Here is a 12,500-nt window from a genome sequence, read left to right on the forward strand (position 1 = left end):
CCTAATTTGCCTTCGACATTCAAAGTATCAATAGATATAGTTATTGACATATATATCAATCAATTGTATTGCGTTATTTTATTAATTCTCGAGTGTGAGAGAACGGAACTGGAAAAAAACTGATTGATTAATCTATGCGTTCTAGGAATTCGATATGCTATAATTAACAACGATGTTGTCGTAGAAGTGGTTGATGCGGTCATTGTTGCTGCTGCTGCTGCTGATGATGATGATGATGATAATGATGTTGTTGGTGTTGTTGTTGTTGGTAGTGGTGGTGGAGGTTATTGCTGGTGATGGTGGTGCATATGAGGGATGGTGGTGTTCATCATAGTCGTGATGAGGATGATGGCGACGACGATGACGGCGGCGGCGGCGACAATGATGGTAATGATGGTGGTGGTGGTGGTGGTGTTGACAGTTGTTGTGGTGGTGATGGTGGTGGTGGTGGTGGTGGTGGCGGCGGTGTGGTGGTGATGATGGTAGTGGTGGTCATGGTGGCGGCGGTGGTGGTCGTGATGGTGGCGGTGGTCGTGATGGTGGTAGTGGTGGTGATGGTGGTGGTGGCGGCGGCGGTGGTGGTGGTGATAGTGGTGGTGGACATGGTGGTCATGGTGATGGTGGCGGCGGCGGCGGCGGCGGTGGTGGTGGTAGTGGTGGTGATGGTGGTGATGGTGGTGATGATGATGATGGTGGTGGTGGTGGTGGTGGTGATGGTGGTGATGGTGGTGATGGCAGTGGTGGTGTAACAATAACTTTTATTGATTTGCAATATATATATTTATATAAAAAAAAAAAAACGAAGAAACTATTTTTAGAGGATATGAACGCAGTATTTTCATTGATTTCGTTGCCTGACAAGTTAATTCCAGTAATATTAGAAGGCAGGGAATTGGACAAGAGATGGTAGAAAAAAAAAGAAAAAAAAAAGAAAAGAAAAGAAATGAAAAGAACATAGACAAAGAAGGTAATGTGGATACGCTTTCCTCATATTCCATCCTTCTCACGTAAAGAAATACTTGTTTTGGTTCTGACTTCTGAATTTAATGAAGGCCAGTCGAGTTATGAAAGAATGGTTCGTATTAAATATATACGAAGTGGGAAATGGCCCTGTAACTGTGAGTAGTATTTAATGTTTCGTATACATTTTCAAGTTTTATTTGAACTGAAGCAAGTGGTAAATCGATCAAGTTAATTACTGTCCTTTTTTCTGCTAGCAACTACATGTGGGATTTCAGTAGGTCTGTACACATACGTGAATGTATTCGGGCTTGTATGGATATATATATATATGCACCTTTGAGGATGTGTGCGTGTACTTTTACATGCGTATGTCCCTGTGTGTATGTGTGTGTGTGTATATATTTATATATATATGAGTCTTTGTGACTGTGCGGGAGTGTTACTGTATTTCTAAAATCTGTGAGGAAATAAAATGAAAAATTGAATAAAAGCAGACGATATTGAACAGACGTCACGGACGAAGCTTATGGATTTGCGCGATAAGAAAAATATGAATTATATGAAGATTATTTTCCTCCAGCCATAGCATAAGTTATTGAAGAGAACTGTAATGACTATAGCTAAAAACCGGAACCGAATGACAATCTTCCCTCATCGAGAAATTATTTCTACTCCAATGCAATGTCCATTTTAAGCAGACAGTACATCAGTTATATCCTTTTATATCTAACTTCGTAGTTATTTACTCCTGGAAACTTAGTTGACGTATAATTTTTCACTAGTGTTCTACGCAAATACAATACTAACAGGCATAAAGCCTGCTCGTCTGCACACAATTACCGGATACAGCGACAACAGAAAGGAATACTAAATTTAACTTTTCTGGTTGGTTCTTACAATGGCTACTCAGACGGAAGACAAGGAAACAATTTCAAGGTAAATATACATATATATATATACATACGTATATACAGATACATATGCATATATACACATCTCTCTCTCTCTGTCTCACACACACACACACACACACACACACTCACACACACACACGCGCGCTTAGATACGAGATAGGTCTCAGCTTGTATTGGCCGAGGCCATGTGCTACCTAATGGCATCACACGGAGAAGACATTCAATCATGTTTCATGCTACAGTCATGCTTTGGTTAACATTCAAATAAAAAGTTATTGTTTGCAGAGATATATTCCGCATGCAAGTGGTTTATTTGCACTTTATCGGAAGAATGCTATGAGGTCTTTTTCATCCCTTGTCTGGTCCTATCTTCATATGTCTCTCCTCTGTATGTATATACACACACACACACACACACACACACACACACACACACACACACACACACACACACACACACACACATATATATATATATATATATATATATATATATATTCGTGGAGCGAACACGTTACAATGAAGTAGAGAAATTTGAAAAGACAACACGAAACCGGTTATTTCTCAAAATACAATGTTTATATACCAAAAAGATTTTATAACATTTTTCTAACATTTTTCCAACATTTTTCTGACATAATTTAAATATATACTTTAACCATGTAACACAAGCCTTCTGTAGTTTTTTCACTCTTATTATCTTTTATATATATATGGCACAAGGAACATTCTAGTGAAGTTGAACATCTTATTCATTGAATTGACTATATATATATATATATATATATATAGTCAATTCAATGAATAAGATGTTCAACTTCACTAGAATGTTTTTTGTGCCACTCAGTAACAACTTTAGCTGTGTGAATTGGTGCATTATCATCCTGAAAGATTACGTCTCCCTCTGGAAATAGCTCCGCAACCATAGGATGAATTTGATCAGATAAAATGCTTAAATAGTCTTGACTATTAATTCTGCCATGAAGGGAAACCATTGGGCCGACGGATTTCCAAGATATAGCCCCCCCCCCCCCAGATCATCACAGATCCTCCTCCATGTTTAGCAGTTGGAAGAAGGCAGTCTGAGTCAAATGCTTCTTTTGGCTGTCTCCACGCGTATACTCGGTCGGTGGTCGGAAATGAGGTAAAGAATGACTCGTCCGAGAAAATAACATTCTTCCACTGCTCTAGGGACCAATTCTGTAGGATTTTACTCCACTCTAAACGCTTTGCAATGTTTGTTTTTGAAAGTAGTGGTTTTCTGATTGCAGCCCTCCCCTGAAATCCAAGTTTGTGCAGCTCCCGGCGAACAGTTTTTGTGGAAACTGGGTTCTCGAGGTGGTCATTAAGCTCTGCAGTAATTTTGGGAGCTGTACTTTTGTGATCCTTTCTAACAATTCGCGTAAGAGTCCGACGGTCCCTATCTGAAAGTTTTGGTTTTCTTCCGGAGTTTTGTCTCGACGAGGATGTTTTTCCGTCTTTCTCAAAGACTGTCATTACTTTCGATACAGTACTTCTTGATAGCCAAACATTTCGGCCATACGAACACCAACAATTTGACCTCTTTGAAAGTCCGATAGATCTGTCATTTTAATGAATTTTAATTACATTTTGCTGATGATATCTGAAAAGAAACAGCAATTTTAGCAAAACATATTAAGCAACACTAATAATAAATCAAAAAACATAAAAATAAACAAGCTTTTGACGGTTTTATAGATATTTCAAAATTATGATGCTATGATGCAAGGTGTTTCCATTATTTTGTCCAACCCTTGTGTATATATAACGAGAGAGAAAATAGCGTCTGACAATGCGTAAAGTTTAATAAAACCTTTATATTTCAGGCTCAAAGGCCCATCTTTAGCAGAAAAAAACATTCTAAAGGAAGTCCAGTTATGTAGGTTCTGTTAACAAAAGTCTGAAAATATAAAGCCGGAAATATAAAGGTTTTATTTAAAATTGATGCAACGGCAGAAGCTGTCTATTTTCTTTCTTTTTACCTTCTTCAATATCACAATGATTCGATTATATCGACATTTAACTGAGGTCAGTGTTTGAAAAGGAAAACATTCATCAATATTTACTTTTTTCGTCTTGTAATAAAGATTAGATTCCACATTCGAGTTACCTCTATTTCCAGCTCTTTGTATTTTGAAAGTTTCTCCATTTCTTTTAGAGAAACGTTGTCATCTGCTGATATTGATACATCAATTAGAAAGCATTTTTTTCTTCATTATTATTATTATTATTATTATTATTATTATTATTATTATTGTTGTTGTTGTTGTTGTTGTTGTTGTTGTTGTTAATATAATCCATTTGACTTTTGCTTTGTGTTTGTATAAGTTGACTCCAAGTCTCACCCAGAGTCCTCAAGAGACAACAAATTAGAAATTCAAGGGAGATGTAGCAATCAGCCCCTGTTGCTATCATTCCCAGGGCACCTATAATAACATACCAATTTCTATTTCGAGATCTTTTGTACTTGCTCAGTTTTTGGTAGGTCTTGACAGATACATTTATGTCGAGTGGGACAGTCATATCGATGAGGCAGTATGATTTTTGTCTGAAATCCTTCAATATAATGTCTGACCTATTTGCATCTATCTTTCTGTCAGTTTGAATAGTAAAGTTCCAAAGGATGAGATGTGATCATTTTCAAGCACTGGAGGTGGTTTGTGTTCTCAACAGTTTTTATCATGGGGCAAGTCCAGGTTTTTGCAAATTACCAGTGAATATACTGTGCCGCTCTACCATACTTGTTGAGATACTCTGTAGGTACAAGAAGGCTGAACATGGAGACAACATGATCGATGGTTTCATTTTGTTGTTTACATACACATGTTGGGGTATTGCCGTTCCTTAAGATGTTGACCTGGTGGCTTCTTGCAGGTTGGCATTGATCTTGGGCTACTATGTTAAATCTTTCTGTCTCTGATTTTAAGCCAGAAAACACTAACCACTGATGGGTAAGGGCTTTGTAAACATCAGCATTATTAGCTCTTTTTGAGGATTTGCCATTGAGAGGTTTTTCTTGCCATTTATCAGTAAGCCTATCTAAAGCAGCAGTTTTAGCAAGGGTTTTTATATGCTTAGCTTTTTCTGTGCTTGTTTCTAGTACGTCTAATTCTGGGATTTGTTGTATGTGGAATTCACTTAGATATTTCTTTGCCTGTTTTGTTACTGAGTATTTTGTTTTCTTGTTTTCGTGCTTTAAGACAAATTTTAACGTCCAGCCAACAGAGTTTTTTTTAGGTAAGTGTTTAGGTCAATTGTGGTAATTTTTTATTGTCAATTCCAGTTGTAAAAGTCCACGGCTACCCACTTTTCTTGGCAGGTAAAGTCGTTCTAAATCTATTAATTGTCAACAATTTTCGCATTTTACTATCAAGTTTACAAATTTCAGTAACTGACCAGTTAATGATATTGAAACTGTAAGTCACTAAAGTATTGATCGTTTCAATCCTGTTTCTTGCTTTCAGCACTGTCTTGAATATTGCCCTAACCCTGCGATAACATTCTTTTCTGATTTATTCCCTCATCATTGAATGTTTGATTCCATCACCTTCAAATACCCCAAGGTATTTATTTGTAGCTCTCCCCTTTATAGTATTCTGTTGCTCAGGGTTAACGTTGGAAGATTCTATCATCTTCCTTCTGATAAAGGTAGCTTTTGCATATTTATCTAGGCCAAATTCCATCCTAGTGTCATCGCTGAACTGTTTTACCATTGCCAGTAAACCCTGCAGTTGTTGGTCATTTTTTGCTAAGAGTTTTAAACCATCCATGTAAAAGAGATGATCTATATTTTTATCAAAACTTTTATAGCCATTTTGTACATCATCAAGCAATTTAGAAATAGGTATTAAGGCAAGAGAAAAGTGGTGTGGTGATAGAGAGTCACCCTGGAATATGCCACATGAAATTCTTACATTCCCAGCATTGGAAGATTCATTGTCACTGATCAAAGTCAGTGTGGTTCTCCATGAACTCATACTTACAGATTAGACGTTTCGCAGAGTAGGTGCTATTTTATAAATTTCCAAACATTTCTCAGTCCAGCTATGTGGTAGACTATCAAAAGCTTTTTTATAGTCTATCCAGACTATTGATAAGCTCTTGGGTTGTTTGTGACAATCTTCCAAAATCATCTTATTCATGAATAGCTGATCATTACAACTATGGGACCCACGTTTACATCCTTTTTACTCATTAGGGAAGTTTCCACTTTCTATTAAAAAGTTATGTGTATTCAGTCAAGACAGATGTTAGTATTTTATACATTGTTGTTAAGCAGGTCATTGGGTACATAATTTTTTGGTTCATTTGTTTCTTCATTTTTCGGAAATAGAAATGTAACCCCATTAATTATTCAAGAGGAAATCGTCTTAGGTTGCTGCAAAATATTGTTGTAAAGTCTTGTAAGCAGTTCATGACTCTCTGGGAAGGCATTCAACCAGAAGTCCGGAATTTTATCTTTTCCTGGAGACTTTCATTTGCTTGATTTCCTGAGAGCAGATCTTACATCCTCTACCTTGATATCCTCCCACTTTTGCTCTTCTAAGGAGTCTAAATCTGTAGATATTCCATCAATCCAAGGGACCTTTTCATTGTGTGTTTTTTCTTCTGCCCAAATTTTATTCTAAAATTCCCGCACTTCTTTTGATGGGACAGACTTTACTGTAACTGATATTTTACCTATCTTCCTGTAAAAACTTTTTGGGTTATTTAAAAATATGTTGCCGTCTTTATCATCGTCATCATCATCATCATCATCATCATCATCATCATCACCATCATGCTCACCGCCACCACCATCATCATCATCATCATTATTATTATTATTATTATTGTTCAGTAGTTTTATTTTTATAACGTGCTTTCACTTCACTACCGAGCGCAGCTCTGTGCGCCTTGGGTATGTGCTGTGGTTTGCTGTGGTGCTCTTATGTTTACTGTATTGAAAGTGTTTTGCGTAGAATGTGTGCAGTACCCAATAGTGCAATTTTCTGTATGTTATATATATTTGTAAGTCCTGGTATTTTTGTTATGTATTTGTCTGAATATTTTTTTATTATACCTAAGGCACCTACTATGATAGGAATTGTTTCTGTTTTTAGATTCCACATTCGAGTTATCTCTATTTCCAGGTCTTTGTATTTTGAAAGTTTTTCCATTTCTTTTAGAGAAACGTTGTCATCTGCTGGTATTGATACATCAATTAGAAAGCATTTTTTTTCTTCATGATCTTTGACAACTATATCTGGTCTATTGGCCTTAATTTCTCTATCTGTGTGTATTGGCATATCCCAGAGTATGGTTGCTTTCTCGTTTTCTGTGACCTTTTCTGGCGTGTGTTTATACCATCTTTTTTCTGTTGTTATTCCATAGTGTTGGCATAGCTTCCAGTGTATATAGGTCCCAGCTCTGTCGTGTCTGTGAATATATTCCTTATTATTATTATTATTATTATTATTATTATTATTATTATTATTATTATTATTATTATTATTATTATTATTATTATTATTAAGGCGGCGAACTGTCAGAACCATTAGCACACCAGAAAAAATGCTTAACGGTATTTTGTCCGTCCTTACACTCTGAGTTCAAATTCCGCCGGAACCGACTTTGCCTTTCATCCTTTCGGAGTCGATAAATTAAGAACGACTAGTCACCTCCCACAAAATTTCAGGCCTTGTGCCTTTAGTAGGAAGGATTATTATCATTATTATTCATTACTGGGTTAATGAGTTATTATATCTAGACAGCCACTAAACAAAAATCCAATTTTCTTGCTGGTCGTATCGATATATGAAAGTACTAAATTAAGAGAATTAAGAATTAAACCATGGAAATTTAATATAATTCGTTAAGCACTTTTATAGTCTGCATTTCATAATAATAAAAAGAAGAACGAATAAGCTTATTTTCTAGAAGAGAAAAAGAAAGCAAGCTTAACATTGGTTTTTGCAATTAAAGATAGCGGCAGCTGGAAAAAGAGAAATAAAGTCTGAAGTTAACATAGATTGGTTGTGTGTGTTTACAATGCAAAAGAAAATCCGGAGAAGAAGAGAAAAAAACGAATTATATACATATAATGAAAGCACACCATTTTGTTAGTTTTCGCTAACGAGGCTTATATAAAAATCAATATTCCAGAATAAAGAATAGAATATTAGAGTAAATACTAAAATTTTATTTGAGTAATAGATACTTTCTCTTAAGTAAAATAATTTTTTCTTTGACGCTTGTATTTGGAGAGCAGTTTGATAGTATCTTTCTTACTGAAACAAAAGTAACAGATCAACAAATGTTTATTTATTTACGAGCGTGTCCCTGACTGACAAACTCCAAAGCTACTCACAGATTTCTGGTAAGATATACTTAATCCCTTTGTGACTATATTCCTCTTGAGTGAAATGGCGAGAGGAGCTAACTAAGGACTTATTTCAGCAATCACATGAGGAGGCACATTTTACACCTTGGATGTACTCTCTTTTACTCTCTTTTACTTGTTTCAGTTATGCGGCCATGCTGGAGCACCACCTTTAGTCGAACAAATCGACCCCAGGACTCATTCTTTGTAAGCCTAGTACTTATTCTATCAGTTTCTTTTGCTGAACCGCTAAGTTACGGTGACGTAAACGCACCAGCATCGGTTGTCAAGCGATGTTGGGGGGGGGACAAACAGACACACAAGCATACACACACACACACACACACACACACACACACACACACACACACACACACACAAATATATATATATATGCACGACGGGCTTCTTTCAGTTTCCGTCTACCAAATCCACTCACACGGCTTTGGTCGGCCTAAGGCTCTAGTAGAAGACACTTGCCCAAGGTGCCATGCAATGGGACTGAACTCAGAACCATGTGGTTGGTAAGCCACTCCTGCGCCTTTTGTTTTAATTAATTTCGAATCTAATGAATTTAATTAAATAACTTTGTCATTATTAAACAGGGATTTGTGACATAAATTAACATAGGCGCAGAAGTGGCTGTGTGGTAAATAGCTTCCTTACGAACTATATGGTTCCGGGTTCAGTCCCACTGCGTGGCACCTTGGGCAAGTGTCTTCTACTATAGCCTCGGGCCGACCAAAGCCTTATGGGTGGATTTGGTTGCCATAAATTTGTATATACACGCGGTACACCTGCACGATGTTACGTACGAGTAGAAAATAAATGGTTCCATAAATTTCAAACCATTCTTCGTTTTTGTTATCACAGTGGTGATTGTGACCTCGCTTGCCTAGATTTCTACATGAAGCAGCAACAATGTATTTAGTTTTTATGGTATCATGTGTTTTGCGATGTTAGGATGACTTTTATGCAAATATCTGTAGCGGATAGCTATTGTGTAAAGCGCCCACAGTTTTTGCTGGTCACTTACACAGATCACATCTGTAGGAAGAGTGAAGCACCTTCCAGTGCAAACACAATTCCTTACATTAATTTCAAGGAAAACAGCGGTAACAAGGTTTTCTGAACAACAGCATAACAATATTTATTTTTCACAATAGTCCAGCTCACATCTCGGGAGGATAAGTAGCCAGGTCGCCAGGTGTGGGGTGGAAACGGCGTCGGTTAAGTCATGCGGGTGAAGTCATCCTTCACAGGTTAACCAAATGTCGGCTTCATTATAGGGCTGACGAAGCGATTGCCCATGCGTCCAGCTGCAGCGAAAGTCAACGTCCAAAAGCCTCGAGTGACCGTAAAGCCTCGAAGTGGTGATGACTACGCATGCGCATGAGGGACTTCTGACAGGCCTTCCAGAAGACCAATCCTTGCGCATGTGTGGATCAACATCCCAAAATGGCGACTGGAATCAGGCGTCACTACACATCCTTGTGATCTGCGCCGTCAAACTATATAGGGTACATTTTTCTTTCAGTTGCTGAAAATCGACAGGTAGTAAAGGCATTAATCCTATTCAGGATCGATGGATATCAATACTTCGTCATTTTTGTGGCTTATCAACAACACGTATCCGAATCGAATCGGATTTGAGGCGAGTTGTCTCGCCTGTCTATAACTTTCAGTTGTTTTAACACCCGGCGGTTTGAAGAAGTCAACTCCACCGCTCAAATGTGCAGCCTACCGGGGAACAGGCAAAGCATATACTTTGAGTATACGTAGTCTGTAATGGTCGCAGAACTAGCATTGATTCTAATTCATATTTGAATTTATTCTTACGTACACATCGTCCTGGCATACCAGCAAATAGTTTTTACACTGTCTGCATTGAGTCATAGATTGGCGATTCAGTTCGCCTCCGACTCAATTCAGGTACGTGATGTTGATAAGATCGATATCAATTGCTTTGAGGTGGTCATCCCCAGAGCGCTAAATTGCAGCCTACCGGCGAATAAACAATGCAAATACATTGAGTACGTGTAGTCGGTAATGTTTACAAAATTAGCGCACGTATGTACGTATGTATGTATGTATATATGTATGTATGTATGTATGTATGTATGTATGTATGTATGTATGAGAGTGTGTGTGTGTGTGTCTATCTATCTATGTAACTATACATATATATATATATATATACACACACACACACACACACACACACACACACACATACATACATACATACTTGTGTTTGTGTGGGGGATTGTATGTGTTTATGTGCGTGTTTGTGTATGTTTGTGTTTGTGAGCGCATCTTTTCAAGAGTTTTCCGGATGTATGTATGTGTATCTGTGTATATATATATATATATATATATATATATATACACACACACACACACATACACACATACACACATATACATACATACATACATACATACATACATACATACATACATACATCCGATTTTGTTATGAATAACAAAGATTCCGCAAATGTTTTGTACAAGCTGGACCTAACACGTCTGTGACATTTATTAAAATGCTTCAATAATAGAAGAGGCCTTGTGAATATACTGCGCATTTCCAAATGCAGTCTTGCATTTGTATGTTTGTATGCGTTTCACTGCGTTTAAGCGCGTACATAATACACACAGACGCTCACATACTACACACTCATAACACATGCAAGCACACACCCAAGGAAAGATGCGTGTAGAGAAATATGACTGGATTCATACGGCCACTGCAGTAATTAAGATATTTACTAAATGTCAATAACGTGTTACTTTTAGCTTCTAAAAAATGTATTGCCGGTTTATTTAGTTCGTTTTCCTTGATATCTAGAAGTAAGTTTGAATATTTTGCACGCTAATTAACCTGACATTCTCTAAATGCTTTAATACTGAACGTATTAAAAGGCGGTGAGCTGGCAGAAACGTTAGCACACCGGGTGGAATGCTTAGCGGTATTTCGTCTGCTGTTACGTTCTGAGTTCAAATTCCGCCGAGGTCGACTTAGCCTTTCATCCTTTCGGGGTCGATTAAATAAGTACCAGTTACGCACTGGGATCGATGTAATCGACTTAATCACTTTGTCTGTCCTTGTTTGTCCTTTCTATGTTTAACCCTTTGTGGGCAATAAAGAAATAAGAAACGTTAGCACGACGGGCGAAATGCTAAGCGGTATTTCGTCTGTCTTTATGTTCTGAGTTCAAATTCCTCCGAGGCCGACTTTGCTTTCATCCTTTCCGGGTCGATAAATTATGTACCAGTTGCGTACTGGGGTCGATCTAATCGACTGGTCCCCTTCCCCCAAATTTCGGGCCTTGTGCCTAGAGTAGAAAAGAAACGTTAGCACGCCGGGCGAAATGCTTTGCGGTATTTCGTCTGTCTTTATGCTCTGAGTTCAAATTCTGCCGAGGTTGACTTTGCTTTCGTCCTTTCGGGTGCGATAAATTAAGTACCAGTTGCGTAATGAGGTCAATCTAATCGACTGGCCCCTCTCCCCCAAAATTTCGGGTCTTGTGCTTAGAGTAGAAAAGAATACTGAACGTATTAAGGAAACGATACTGTGTATGTGTGTGGGTTTGTATGTGGTTATGTGTGTGCTTGTGTTTTTGAGTGTGTGTGTTTGTGAGTGTATCTTTTATAATTTCTTTCATCCTTTACTTGTTTCAGTCACTGGACTGCGGCCATGCTGGGGCAACGCCTGGAAGAATTTTTAGTCGATCGAATAGAGCCCGGTGCTTTTTTAAAGCCTAATACTTATTCTATCGAACACGTTTGCCGACTTGCTAAGTTACGGGAACATAAAAACACTAACACCGGTTGTCAAACAACGGTGGTGGGGGGACAAACCCTGACACAAACACGGACACAAGCACCCCCCACATATATATGCATATATATATATATATATATATATATATATATATATATATATATATATATATGTATATATTTCGTATGTGTATTTCGTGTGCAAGATTCTTGATGTGGATACGTGTGTTGAAAGAAATACAATTAAACCTTGTATATATATATATATATATATATTCTTTCAGTTTTCGCCTACCATTCTACTTACAAGGCTTTGGTCAACCCGAGGCTAGAAGACACTAGCCCAAGGTGTCACGCAGTGGGACTGAACCCATAATCATGTTGTTAGGAAGCAAGCTTCTTACCACAGAGCCACGCCTGCCGCGGCGCGCGCGCTTCTATTTGAAAGCAATTAG

At 37.7% G+C, this 12,500-nt stretch overlaps 1 protein-coding gene across 1 annotated transcript in view; it reads left to right on the forward strand.

The window, feature by feature from the left end:
- Positions 1-1,846: 1,846 nt before the first annotated feature.
- The window catches only part of LOC106879057 (beta-arrestin-1), a 63,943-nt gene continuing 53,289 nt past the window's right edge, over positions 1,847-12,500 (forward strand). Inside the window, exon 1 of the mRNA XM_052968136.2 lies at positions 1,847-1,899. Coding sequence (XP_052824096.1) covers positions 1,862-1,899 — 38 coding nt within the window. The 5' untranslated portion in view covers positions 1,847-1,861. The remainder of the gene's footprint in view (positions 1,900-12,500) is intronic.

Source organism: Octopus bimaculoides, chromosome 5 (assembly GCF_046866305.1).
Source record: "Octopus bimaculoides isolate indiv1 chromosome 5, ASM4686630v1, whole genome shotgun sequence".
NCBI lineage: Eukaryota > Metazoa > Mollusca > Cephalopoda > Octopoda > Octopodidae > Octopus > Octopus bimaculoides.